The sequence below is a fragment of the Aquarana catesbeiana genome, linkage group LG01 (assembly GCF_042186555.1).
Source record: "Aquarana catesbeiana isolate 2022-GZ linkage group LG01, ASM4218655v1, whole genome shotgun sequence".
NCBI lineage: Eukaryota > Metazoa > Chordata > Amphibia > Anura > Ranidae > Aquarana > Aquarana catesbeiana.
In genome coordinates this window covers 94,228,910-94,243,790 of record NC_133324.1, presented here as the reverse complement: position 1 = coordinate 94,243,790, position 14,881 = coordinate 94,228,910, and the positions used below count along the sequence as shown (strand labels likewise).

Genomic DNA, 14,881 nt, shown 5'->3' with positions numbered 1-14,881 from the left:
TGATGTTCCCTTTGAGTGGAGTGGTTATCCCTATGAATGAACCAAAGGTGCAGTTTTAAAGAAATATCTGGTGAGTGGCCAATCTCACAGGTGGTGGTGAAGCACTAAGTCACTTTAAATTGATTAAACACAAGAGCACGCCGATCACGGCAAACTAACGGAAGATTTGCAAGCATATATGAAGGGACTTTATTATCATGTGATACATGTCACCGGACTTATATATGATTTACACAATTTGCATATGATTGTTGTTTAATGTGATATATTTAAATAGGTGGATGGTGAATAAGATTATGTCTAACAGATAGGATATACATAGATAGGAAAGAGAGTACACTAACACTACACTGACACTCTATGCTCAGAGTCACAATAACTTACTAACTCGCTAGTAGCAAACAGAGCCCTGCTCTATCTATCTCCACTCCAACAACACACTGCAAAAGGTTCCTGTGGGAAGGAACCTTTTATAATGTGGGGTGGGACTATAAGCACTGAGCCACAATTGGGGAAGTCATCATGATTTTGTCCAATCACTGCTCTGACTGTGCTCTGTGCCCTGATTGGACAAAGCCTTGCACCTGATCAGTGGTCAGGTGCATTGCTTCATTCAATTAGGGCCCTAGAATCCACTGTGCAGCAAATTCGGGTGTTTGCCAAACAGGCTATGTTCGGGCCAAACTTTTTTTTTCTCAGAAGTTTTTATTAAAGTTTTCAAGTTTACAGAGAAGACAAAAAGAAACAGGACCAGTGAATTGGTTACATGGAACCATAAACATTGCATGAATGGTATCAAGATATATAACATTGCAAAGAGATATAGACAGATAAAAGAAACAGTAAGCCGTTCAGTATAGAGTGTAGACAGATGGTTTCACAGGTATCTATACTGTTGGGAATTAAAGTGCTGCACTTGGGGGGCTCTGCATGGGGGGTACAGGTAAACCAAAACGTGCCACCACGGGACCCAAACACCCCTATTGGGATCATACTGTGAGTGGGTGGGGGCATTGGTTGCTGACAGAAGTTTCCCCATCAGTATTGGTTTACTAAGAGGCTTAGATGAGCCTCATCGTGTCTGTAGGGTTCTATGTGTGGCTAGCTCCTTTCAGTGGGTGGCCCTTTAGAGGGGGTTTGTCATGATAACTTATTTATTATGGCCCTTTGTTGGGAGGCTTTTAGTGTTTTAAGTTTGCCGGTGAGGCGTTGGACCATATTTATGGGGGGAAGGAGGAAAGAGGGGGGTAGAGGTGGCGGAGATTTAACATGTATGCGAGTAACGTCTTGTTGTTCTCCCTGGGTTATACAGTTATGAGTTGCTTAGAAGTTTGTGAAAATCCATAGAGTCTCTAAAGTGTAGCCAGCAAGCCCGAGTTTTCCGATATTTTGTTGGGGTCTCTTTAGCTTAGTGGATTAGGTTCTCCATTTCTGCTGTTTTCTCTACGTGATGAAGCCACTCGGCGATTTTAGGGGTTTGGTGCTTCTCCAGTGGATGGGTATGCATTGTTTGGCAGCATTGATGAGGTGTAGGATAAGGAATTTTTTGTATGCTGAGGTATGGATGTGTGGTGAAGCAGGTATTGAGCCGGGGTAAATGTTGTAATTTGAGCGGTTATGAGGTGAACTTCTTTCTAGAGCGGTTGTATGAGGGAGCAGTCCCCACCAAACATGGAGTAGGGAGCCTAGGGCTGAATTACATCTCCAACAGAGCGGGGAGACGGTGGGGTCATATTTGTTAATTTATTGGGTGTCCGGTACCATCTGGAGAAAATTTTAGAACTATTTTCTTGTGTTGATATGTTAATGGATCCCTTGTGGATGTGGTCGTATATACGTTCCCATTTATCTTTGGGTAAGTCTATGGTAAGTTAATTTTTTCCAGCGTTGGCTGATTTTGTTTGCCTTGGGATCGCAGCCTACAAACAGGAGTGCATATGCGGTCGAGATCAAGTGTCTTTGGGGTTCCGTGCAGGTACAGATTGCTTCAAAGGGAGTGTAGTCTCTGTGCCACTTGGCAAGGGGTTTGGCACTGTTAAGAAAGTGTCTAATCTGTAACAATTTGAAGAAGGGACTGTTACGCCCTGGGAATTAGGAGGAGAGTGCTGGATATGTGAGAAGCTCGTCATTCTGAAAAAATTGTTGCGCTGTAAGTGGAGGTTCGTAGTGTGGGTCAGTCGGTTGTGTTTCGAGAGACCAGGAGGAAAATCGGGGTTCTAGTCTATCGGGGTCATAGGACCAGGCTAAGGTTTAGGTTAAGTTTTTTTGCATGCTGCTCTGAAGTTTAGTATCGTCGGGCCTATTAGTGGGTGTGTAGCGTATTCTTTAGGGATCGATTTATGTTCGATCCAGGCTAGGTGGGAAATTGGTACCTGAGCAAAGGAGTCCTCAAATTTGATCCAATCTTTAGTGTTCCTGTGGACATGCCAGTCAATTATTCTGGTGAGGTGACAAGACCAGTGATATTTGTCAATGTCAGGAAGTCCGAGCCCACCTTTCAATTTGTGGAGGACCAGTCTATCCCAGCTTAGTCTGGGGGTATTGGAGGACCATATGAATTTTCTGCATAGCCATTCGTATGAGGTTAAGAAAGATGAGGGAATTTTGATTGGTACGGTCTGAAAAAGGTATAGGATTCTGGGTAGAATATTCATTTTTTATAATGGTTGTTCTTCCAAACCAGGAAAAAGGACCTGTATTCCATTTGTGGAGGTCCCTTTCTATGGTCTTTATGATAGGTAGGAAGTTTCTAGCGTATAGTTCGGATAATTTTGCGGGGATTAGGGTACCCAGGTATGTGATGGCGTGGGGTTCCCAACCAAAGGGAAAATTAGTTCGGCATTGTGTCACTATCTAGAAAAGAAAATGGTGGTATCCTCAGGTAATAAGGGAGGTAAGTCAAACAATTGAACTTGATTTGCAGGATAACATGGGTGAAAAATAACTAAAGTACTTAACTAAGCCGAACATGGCTGAACGCAACTATTTAAAGATGAGTGCTGGAGGTAGTTTCAGTGGTCCCGCCGGGCTTTCCTAGATCTAGGTAATTGGTAGGGCTGGAGCCATAATGGAGGCTGTGGGAGGCTGTGTGATGCCTGGGTCCCGAAGGGGATCGATGCCTGCGGAATCTGGTGTCTTGCGCGTCCATGGGCTCTTCTTGTGGTGTTTCCTTCCTTGTGGTTGTGCGATGGAAGTCTGCATACCAATTTGGGACATTAACCAGTGGGATGCCCTGGGTATCACAGAAGTGTTGCAAGTCTTCAGGCACTTTCAGTAACGCTACACGGCCTTGTGTGGTGGCGGAAAGACAGAAGGGGAACTTCCATCTATATTGGATTCCTTTGGTGTGTAGGGCGTCCAGCAGTGGTTTCAGGTCCCTACGGTGTTGTAGCGTGATGCTGCAGAGATCCTGAAAGATTTGAATATTTGTTATTTCATACACAAGCTGCGGTTTGCTCCTAGCCTGTCTCAGTATATCCTCCTTTAGTGTGTAATCCACTATGCAGAAGATGATAGCCTTAGGAGGCTTGGCGTCCCTTCCTTTGGGCCTGAGGGCCCGGTGAATTCTTTCCATATCAATCACTGTCTGAGGCGGTCTGTTGAGCAGCCCATTAAACATGCCTGTGACAGTGGGGGAGAGCTGCTCCATGTCAAATGATTCGGGCAGGCCTCTGATCCTCAGGTTATGGCGCCTGCCCCTATTGTCAAGGTCCTCCATGAGGCATTGGAGCTCCCTGAGTTGGAGGGTATGGGTGTCCATTCTCCGAGTGGCCTGGCGGAGGACTGTGTCGTGTTGTGCCCTGACCCTCTCTACCTCATGAACCCTGCCAGCAAGTGCGTGAATATCCAGCCGGAGTTCCGATATGGCAGCTGACAGGGTATCTTTGATGTCGGCCGCGATGATCCTCAGGTCCTGGATGTTCAGATGTGGTTGGGGAGGGACACCGTTCTCTCCTGGCCCCATCGTATCCACCGTAGGGGGAGCGGATGATGTTCTTGTCAGTTGTGGGGATGCGGCCTGACAGTGTCCGTGGCGGGAAGACACCATATTGCCTCTTTGGGTCCGGAATATTTCTGGAATATTCTTGCTTAAACCCCCGTTCTGTTCGCAGGGGGAGTGGAATCTGGATGCCGAGGAGTTGTGGGATGCTGTCCCCATGGTTTGTCAGTAGTCTGGAGTGAGGTTACCTCCGTTGTTGAACGAAGTCAACCTGCAGCGGCGGGAGCTCTAGATTTACTCGACCATCTTCATACTAGGTCAAGCCACGCCCCCCTCGGGCCAAACTTTTGCTCGGCTCGAACTGTTTGCCCAACTCTATGCAATGTGATGGAGAGTGATCACATCTTGTTTAACCTTTGTTTTAAAACTTAGGATAAATTGACTAAGATTTTGTTTATTTAATTGTATATTTAATACTTAATTGGTTCCTGGTGTAAAACGTTTCTATATAAAAGGATGGTTAAGGTTGTTGTTCTATGCTTGTTTCTACTTGAAGATAGGCATGAACACTATAGCCCCAAACTGTTGAATGGTACGTTATGCATTTTTGTATATCTTGTATATAAATATTTTTCTCCTTTATTAAATCACAAGTGCAGCAATCCCTGGACTCATTTATCGCTATATGGCTGTTGGGAGGGCCTGATGCATGAGAAGAATACTGCAGTGCTGTTTACCTCACTGGCCACAGTCTGCTCTCATGCCTAGTGTCAGTTTTTAATTGGAAAGCAGAGGGACTGGCAAAAGCACCAGGTATTTCACACAAAGGAAGCAATACAAAGAGAACACTTGAGAGGAAATATGATAGCGATATACAAATTCAAAATGAATATACTATTCAGTTTAAGGGAGTATAAGAAGACACGGGGCCACTCAATAAGATTGGAGGAGAAACAGTTTAACCTTAAACTGCGTAGGGGTTCTTTTTACTATCAGGGCGTTAAGGATGTGGAACTCATTTACACAATCGATGGTGTCAGCGGGAAGTATTTAGAGCTTCAATAAACTCTATGGCTGGGCTCACACATTATGCAAATTGGATGCAAGTTTCCCCGCATCCAATTCACATGACAGGAGAGTGTGCCTGGCTCTCAATGAAGCTGGTTCACACATCTCCGGGGCGAATTGCACAGGGGTCCTGTGCGTCTTTGCCCCCGTTTCAGGTCCGAATTCAGGCAAAAATTCGGGCCTAATTCGTCCCTGTAACAGAGAACAGGGACTCACTGGACCCCTGCTGTGAGCTGCATCGGCACACAGTGTGAACCCAGTCTTAGATGGACATCTTAGTGAGCACATTATACAGGGATATGGGATATGATTTTTGGCATGAGCACACACACACACACACACCCACACAGGTTGACCTGGATGGACTGTATTCAACCTTACCAACTATGTAACTATATAACTATGTAACTATGTAAGAACAGGATTATTTTTCATACAAGTACATCTTACAGCAAGCACATATCTTTAATGATTTTGACAAAATGGAATATTTTCTTCCAGTTTCCATTGATTAACTATACTGTTTTTAGGATAAACAGCAATGGCATTGGAATATTTACATAACTCCTTTACTTGTATTGTTATTAAGACAGTGTAAAGAACAGTGATGATTTCCAAAGTACAGTAATCCATGGCAACCAGAGGTTACATAGTTACACAGTTGGTAAGGTTGAAAACATTGTATATCCCTGTATGTTGTGCTTGTTAAGGTGCCCGTCTAATAGTTTTTTTAAACTATCGACACCCCTTGCTTATACCACTGCTCGTGGAAGAGAATTCCACATCATTACCGCTCTGACAGTAAAGAACCCTTTAGAGAGAGAGAGGTCATTAGTGATAAATGATCTGATCTCCATAAACTGAAAGATGGTTGCTCTAGGCTAGGGGGTCCCCAAACTTTTCAAAGGGCCAGTTTCACTGTCCTTCAGACTTTAGTGGGGCTGGATTGTGGCCAGTCAGTGTAGAAAATGTCCCGGGCCCTGGATCAGTGAGAATAAACATTGCTTCAGGGTTGGTAGTCAATTATTTAGGGCCTGCAGTCAGTAAGAGGAGGAATAGTGCTTCATGATTGATATCATCTCTCCTCTATTACTGGGAGGAATAATGATAATAATGGGAGGAATAGTACCCCATCATTTGTGTCAGTGGCAGGAATGATGACCCATTGTTGATGTCAGTGAAAGGAATAGTGCCCCATCATTAGTGTCAGTAGCAGGAATGATGCCCCACTGTTGATGTAAGTGGAAGAAATAGTGCCTCATATCAGTAGTAGCAATAGTGCCCCAAGGGCCGGAAAAGGGCCACATCTGGCCCCTGGGCCACAGTTTGGAGACTACTGCTCTAGGCTACTGCACGTTGTACATCAATATTGCTCTCTACACTGCCTATTATAGGGCATTAATACATTATATACTGCTTTCTTTTATACATATGACTCTGAACCCCACTGCAACTCTACAGGACAGGGCCAATATAACTGAAAGCAGTCGACCCTCTGCGCCTATTGTTATGAAACACCCACAGTGCTCCTAGTAGCCAGGGGCCACATGATCTTTGCCTAGGCCTTACATCTCATCTGGAAGCTCGGAAGCATTGGCTTTTTTTAAAATCCATGGCAAGAAAGAGGTACTTTTTTACTCAAAACAAATATGATTTGTTAATGCTGACGTTCCATATTGATTTATGTGAACTGTGAATTTGAATGACAGGTCAACTTTAAATAATCTCATAGTAGTTACTGTGATTATGTCCTTTTTTCATATGAAAATGTTTATGGATGCTAAACATGCAGAAGACCCAGTGCAATAACAAACTGACTAGGGTGATACAGTATATCACTTTGGTTTCAGACCACAGTTATGTTTCATTGCAATAGATAAGTAAATAATGTCAGATCTATTTTACTTGTTTATATAGCTAATTGCTCTCTGGAGAACAAGGCACTTCCCTCAGCACAGGATATAAATTTGTTCTAAACAAAATTGTTCTTAGTATTGATGCATCTTGTGGTGAGCCCCATTAAAATGTTCCAAATGTTCTAATTAAACCCAGGATCCGAGTATGTATTTCCATGTACTCATAGCATGACAAGAATTATCTCCATACAGAACAAAGCTGATGAGTTCTTGCTCTTCGCAGCTCAGCCAGACCTTGCACCTTGTTAATCAAAAATGGCAGGATAACAGACATTTCTGTCCAAGTTACAAGCCTCATTAAAAAAAATGCATTTCCATATTTAACAAAGTGAAATATAAAACAAAACATGCATTTATCCCATACCCAAAGACATAACCCATTATGACCATTTCCTTAGCTGAAAATAATGCGTCACACTCAGGGGCGGATCCAGAGTCTAGTCTCGGGAGGGGCACTGCCAGAAAATAAGGTGTTACTTACAGAACTGTACTGCAATAGCCAGCGAATGCGCACACGCTGATTGGCCAGAGGGGGAGCCAATCAGCGGGTCTGGCGGAAGCAATGTCCACCGGCCACCCATGATCGCTCCCCACAGAGATAGAACAGCGGTCTGCTGATGTAAACAAGGCAGACCGCCGTTCTGTCAGAGGTGAACAGAGGGATCTTGTGTTCCTGCTAACCAGGGACACGGATCACTCTGTTCATCTAGTGAATCCATCCCCCACACAGTTAGCAAGCACCCCCTAGGGATACAGTTAACCCTTTGATCGCCCCTGATGTTAACCCCTTTCCCAGCCAATGTCATTAGTACAGTGACAGTACATATTTTTAGCACTGATCACTGTATTAGAGTCACTGGTCCCCAAAAAGTGTCAGTTAGGTGTTCGATCTGTCCGCTGCAATGTCACAGTCCCGCTAAAAATCACTGATTGCCGCCATTACTAGTAAAACATAAATAAATAAATAAAAATGCCATAAACCTATTTTGTAGACGTGATAACTTTTGTGCAAACCAATCGATATAGGCTTATTGGGATTTTTTTTTTTTTTTTACCAAAAATATGTAGCAGAATACATATTGGCCTAAATTGATAAAGAAATTTTTTTATAGCAAAAAGTTAAAAATATTGCTTTTTTTGTTGCTCTTTTTTTGTTTATATCGCAAAAAAAAAAACAAAAACAAAAAAAAAAACAGCAGAGGCGATCAAATACCACCAAAAGAAAGCTCTATTTGTGGGGAAAAAAGGACATCAGTTTTACTTGGGTACCACGTCGCACCACCGCTCAATTGTCAGTCAGTTAAAGTAACTCAGCGCAGTATCGCCAAAAATGGCCTGGTCATGAAGGGGAGGGGGGGGGGAGGGTTTAAAACTTTCTGGAGCTGAAGGGGTTAAGATTGAACAAGACAAAAAGGGCATTTTTTTTTCTTCCATACATAATGGCACACATGTATTTTGCGATTTGATTTGACACATGACATTCATTCATTCTTTTACTCATTTTTAGTAAAATATTTTGGTGCTCTGGTGGGGGGGAAGGGCTCCCATGCAGGAGCCATGGAGATGGATCCGGTAATTGCACTGTCCGCAGGCAGCATTAGATGACTGCTTCTTCCTGTGTTCACACCGCTCTGTAGTGTGGAGAAGATGGAGGGAGGAGGTGGGTGGAGCCAACATTCACTCAGGGGCGGAGGCCTGCAGTGTGGAGAAGATGGAGGGAGGAGGTGCCGGTGGGTGGGGCCAACACTCTCACTCAGGGGCGGAGAAGGTAGAATGTTCGCGCTCTCCCTTTCCTCATCGTGACTGACTGACGTGACTCACTGACGTCACTGGTTGCTAGATGCCAGGCGGCCCAGGTACTAGCAACCAGTGCAGGGAAAGAACACAGAGGCCAAGCCAGCGGTGCAGCTCCACCCACCTCCTCTTGGTCCAGGCGTCCAGCGCGGCGTAATTATTACACTAACACAGTCTCTCTCTCTGCACCGCTGATCGGCTGATGTGAGACAGAGAGAGAGACTCGGGAGTCGGAACTGCACTGCAGTCAGTGTCAGTCTAGTCAGTGATTTTTTGCTCCCCCCGCCCCCCCCGGACTCGCCCCTGGTCACACTTGAATTGCTGAACTTTTCTGCTGGAGGCACATTTTACTTTACAACACAAAATCTCAGTCGCGTGACCGAATCTGATGCTATATAACCCTCCTGCAACACAGGAAAGACCATGAACTTCTGGTTTGGGAGGCAAACACAGCCAACTAGCCCATGGTAGGGACAGTTTTCTGTGGGCTAAAAGTACACCAAAGTGTGCTGCAGTGTCGCAGTGATTGCTGGCCATGATAAAGGTTGGGTGTTGTCTTACAAAACGTGTATTATTGTAACTACCCTTCATGGCCGGATCTAGGGGGTGATGGGGTGGGCTGTGCCCCCTCAGATTACAATTGTGCCCATCCCAATGCCCTGCTGACCCCCCTTGCTGACCCCCTGTACACTGCCCCACTGACACCCTGTACAATGCCCTGCTGACCCACTGTACACTGCCGACACCCTGTACACCTTCCTGCTGGCCCCCCTGTACACTGCCCTACTGGCCCCCTGCTGGCCTTCTATCCTCTGTGCCCCTGACATTTTATACTGCACCCCCACATCAGACAGGCTAGACCCCCTTTTTTACTATAACATGGGATTGTAAGGGATACATTGGAAAAGGGGCCATTGACATTCAACAACATGCTAGTTTTGAAACCTGCGCTGTGAGCATGTTAAACGAGCTACCTGGTATACTTGCAAATCTCTGTAATCCATTATGAATGGTTTTATTTGTATAAACAATATTTCAAAGCCTTTTTTTTTTTTGGAAGATAGTAGACATAGATATTTTATGGGTCAGAATAAAAGCCCTCTCTCCTACTCCTCCTCTAAGAAGTTCATTTCATGCCCAATTGACTGTCCCATCTGGCAGACAATGGAAGTCTCCACTTGAAAGTTCCCCAGCCAGTAGCCCGTAAAATAAAGATTTACATGGGTTGGTTTTTATTGGCTAATAAGGAATTCTTTAAAAGGATACTGTACTAGTATTCAAAGTGATAGCCAATTTTGAAGTTAGGGCTTGAACAATATTTAAAATGGTACTTAATGCCCCATCCCAAAACATTTGTTGCCGCCTCGAGTTTTAGAATGATCTGCACCGTTTCTTGAATTTCCTGGTTGTAGAGGAGAGTATTAAGAACAGTGGAGTGATAGGCTTCTGCTGCCCCCCAATCATATTACTAGGAGGAGAGAGCAGGGTGTGATTTGCTGGATGTGGTTTGTCTGTGGACACACCGAACTCGCCTCAGGTCCCACATGGGAGCACGCATGCATGGGTGTCTCATTAGCAGCCGGCTTGCTAAAGGAGACAAACAGGCTGGGGAGGACAGAGAAGAAGGAAAGGGACAATTGTAAAGAAGATAAACAATTATCTAATGTGAGTGTGGACCCTCTCTTCAGAAAAATAAAGGTTTAATATCACTTTAAGATTTGTCTTTCGAAGGAGCCAGCTATGGAGCTCACCAAAATCAGTGCAGTAGAGACATAAAGAAAAAAATCACAGGGCCCCATAGCACCATAATGTTATTGGAGCCATTATCAGTTACAGTGTTCTTTATATACAGTATCTCACAAAAGTGAGTACACCCCTCACATTTTTGAAAAATGTTATTATATCTTTTAATGTGACAACACTGAAGAAATGACACTTTGCTACAATGTAAAGTAGTGAGTGTACAGCTTGTATAACAGTGTCAATTTGCTGTCCCCTCAAAATAACATACAGCCATTAATGTTTAAACTGCTGGCAACAAAAGTGAGTTCACCCCTAATTGAATATGTTCAAATTGGGCCCAAAGTTTTAATATTGTGTGTGGCCACCATTATTTTCCAGAACTGACTTAACCCTTTTGGGCATGGAGTTCACCAGAGCTTCACAGGTTGCCGCTGGAGTCCACTGCCTTGCTAATGAAGCTGAGGGTAAGGGTGATGGACTGGCCAAGCTTGTCTCCAGACCTAAACCCTATTGAGCATCTGTGGGGCATCCTCAAACGGAAGGTGGAGGAGCGCAAGGTCTCTAACATCCACCAGCTTCTTGATGTCGTCATGGAGGAGTGGAAGAGGACTCCGGTGGCAACCTGTGAAGCTCTGGTGAACTTCATGCCCAAGAGGGTTTAGGCAGTGTTACAGTTTACGCTGTTGGGGCATAAGCTAGAATTTAAAAATCTCAAGTAACTCTGTGGATCAGGTTGTGTTTCAATGTTGGTTGGCTTTAAATTCTGGATACATTATACTATTTTCCAGATAGTTGGGAGTCCCATTATTGTGTTCCTGTTAAACGCATAAAGAAGGGTATACTGGTGGTGTCAGTGAGGTTGAGCTCTCACACAAAGCTAGAACAGGAGCAGAGGACCCAAACTAACCAGAGGCTCTTGCTGGGTAACGCTACACTTGGATCTGAAATTTCAAACAGGCACAATACCCATCTTGTGCTACTGGCTGGACATTTGATGTCTGCTGTTCAAAAGTTGTTTTTAATCTTCGTAAACATGCAGATTTCATTAAAAAAACATCTGACAATCTTACAATGAAGTCCCCTTATTGGGTACCTCCTATTATGGGGTGACAACTGCCTTAAGAGTATGCTCCTGCATTGTCACACATCAAGAGCAAAGATGTGCAACTGATGCACATGAAACTATTGCAGGAGTCCATGCTAAAAGGCCACAGGAGATCAGCAGCACAGAATTGCAAAAAGGATGGAACAAAGGTTAGGGTTTAGAGCCGAAGCATGTTCACACAGTGGCTCTTGCCAGTGGTTTCCAGATGCTTATCGGGTCAAAAAAGCCTGAGCGAAAAGTTCAGTTCATGTTTTTCCTGATGGCCCTCCACACTGGGAGGGCAGTCTGGCCACGAATAGGACGCTTTCCATAAAAACACCCTCACCAAAACTGATCCTGGAAAAACTGCTCAAACTGCAAACTATTTCAACAGTCTTACCTGTGTGACACTTTGTAGTTTCTCCTCTAGGTCATTTATAGTCTTCTTCAGACTGCAGTTTTCATCTAAACATACACAGAAGTGTTTAATGATTCTAAGCCAATTTAAACAAAAAACAGTTACTGCATCTCAGCGAATGCAATCAATTAGAGTATTGGACACAAATAACAAGTTTATTCTCCTGGCATTTTGTGCTGATTAAAAACAAAGGCAAGGCACGCTGTGAAGGTCTATAAATGTTCAAAAAAAAGAAAAGAAAACAGAACATTTAGCAGGATACCGCACATTCCCTTAGCAAACTGATCTATACCGTATAAGCATGGCAAATACCTTGATTGCACACTGAGAAAACATTACTTAAAGTGGGGTTCTAAGTTAAAATGGTTGTAAACCCTCACATATACCCAGTGAAGTGACTGGCCTCAGGTGATACACAGAGATAAAACAAATCCTCCTACATAGGTTGTATCTGTTTATCCACATACTTCTTTTCTCTATAGCCATTCAAAGTTCAGAATTTATAAACTTGTCTGAGTTGGCAGAAAAAAAGGGGTCAAAGAGCTGAAATTACACACTGCAGAGCTCAGTAAGGAGAGCTCTAAAAGCTGATTGGAGGGAAGGGACACACCTTCACACAGCACACAGGAACAGGGCTGAGACTGTCAATCTACTGGAGCTCCTTCCCCGGTCACCTTTTTTCTCTTGGTGTCAGGAAAACTTGTCAGTTTTGATTTATGCTGATAGCAGAGGAACAAAGTATATATTTAATGTCTGAGGTTTACAACCACTTCAAACTTTTTCCCTTAGTAGTGGGTTGAGTGGAGAGAGATTGGGTCCTGTGACATTTTTTTTATTGCTGCATCCTTTTGGGTAGATTTAATTTCTCTTTCAGTGTCACCAGTACAAGAACTATTGAGAAATGGCAAGGAACCTGAGTCAGGTTTTTGTCGCTCCACCATGGAAACATCAACACTTCGTTGGGTCTTGTTACACTGTTATTAAAGGGGTTGTAAAGGTAAATTTTTTTTTTTTTTTTTAAATAACAAACATGTTATACTTACTTTCACTGTGCAGCTCGTTCTGCACAGAGTGGCCCTGAACCTGCTCTTCTGGGGTCCCTTGGCAGCTGTCTCAGCTCCTCCCCGCAATAGCTAACCACCTTAATGCGAGCTCTCTCACATGGTGGTTAGTTATTGCGGGCGCACTCCCGTGATACTGCCGGCGGCTATAGCCGCTCGCTGTATCACTCGGCCCCGCCCCTGGCGCGCCGCGTCATTGGCTGTGATTGACAGCAGCGCGAGCCAATGGCTGCGCTGCTTTCAATCCATCCACTATAGCCAATCAGCGACCAGGCTGATCGGCTGAATGGAGGTCGGGAGCGAGCGGCCGAGTTTCGAGGTGTCAGGTAAGTAAAATGGGGGGGCTGGGGGCGGCGGTATTTTCAAAAGTTTTTTCACCTTAATGCATAGAATGCATTAAGGTGAAAAAATGTATACCTTTACAACCCCTTTAACTTGTTTAGAGGAGAGGTGTAAATTGAAATAACGATGGGCAAACACTAGGGCTACAATGATAAATACATTTCTTTGATTTATCAACTTGTTGGCCGCCTATTTTACTGCTTACTGAAATCAATATTATTCTAATGACATTAATTTCAACAAGCATTTCAGTCTCTCAGAACCAAAGAGGTTTAATCGCCTGTGTAGTCCCAGGAGGAAAAAAAAAATCTGATAGAAGAGATGGATGAATTGTTCTTTGTAGCCAATGACTCCTCCTCTAAATTCTCAAATATTTGGGCTTGTTGGACTCACTTTAAAACCACTGAAAGATATAAACACCTGATGGGATTCACCCCCTGATCGTCAGTCGTAGGTATCAGATATCTCTGCTGAGGTGCCTCTACTCCTAGAGTACCTTTAGACTTAGGGTAGTGGTGCTACCCCCTCTCCCTAAGGGGTTGGGTAGGAAGGACCTATGCCGAGGAGACACACCATACGTGCTTCTTCTACACTTGCTGCCCCTAATGGACAGTCTATATTGCAGTTTGTCATACATGCTGCCCGCTTGGGCATTTTCTCAAGTACTACCACATCCCACTAACTTCCAGGAATGAGGCTTCAGTTATCCTCTGGACTTCTATTCTTTTGATTGAGTTATCACTGGGTTTGGTTTCTATATAATATTGCTACTGATTCCCTCTAAACAGTATGGCCTATCACTGATATTGTGCCAAACTCTGTACATTCTGGTGTTTCTATTTCAACTACTGTATTATTGTTTACATGATGCTGTTGTAAACCATTTCTTTATCCTTAATAAAATATTGTTGGAACAAAAAAAAAAAAAAAAGAAATCTAATGCTAGGTCCAATTTAAGCAGAACTATACCCAAGGGTTTAACGGTTTTAACGGTTTCTCAAAACAGTTGCATACAAGGCATGCCGTTAATGATAACTATAACAGTTGCTTGTGCTCTCAACAGGACTGTCAAGCCACAATGGCTGGTGTCATAACTGATCACATGTGCAGCATCATGCAACTGCAGATCAAACAGAGGCTTCCTTGGCTGTAAAGGATAGGAGAGTTTAGTTCCACTTCAAATGTGAGCAGAAACAAGATCTGATTGCATTTTTCGGGTTGCAGAAACAGCTGTGCCACTACTGGCTGACACTTCTGTGGGTACTGAACACATTTTGGATTCTATATTCTGCTATGACTGAGATGCAAATTACCACCTCCCCCCCAAAAAAAGTTTAATTGTCTACTGCCATTATTGTTTCCTCCAGAGACCCCCTTGTCTGTGTACAGAATGCACCTGGACCCTGCTTCCAGTGGCTAGTAGAGGTTCTTTGCTAGTCTGTTGCTAAGGGGTCTGGTTTAGATCTGAAGTGGGTGCTAGGCTGCCCAGTAAGTCAGATCTCTCTCGATCTCTCT

General features: G+C 43.9%; 1 protein-coding gene across 1 annotated transcript in view; it reads right to left on the bottom strand.

Moving 5' to 3' along the window:
• Positions 1–14,881, bottom strand: part of CCDC152 (coiled-coil domain containing 152) — an 83,723-nt gene that overhangs the window by 54,628 nt on the left and 14,214 nt on the right. The window contains exon 6 of the mRNA XM_073631325.1: positions 11,946–12,010. Within this exon, the coding sequence (XP_073487426.1) occupies positions 11,946–12,010 (65 nt within the window). The remainder of the gene's footprint in view (positions 1–11,945; positions 12,011–14,881) is intronic.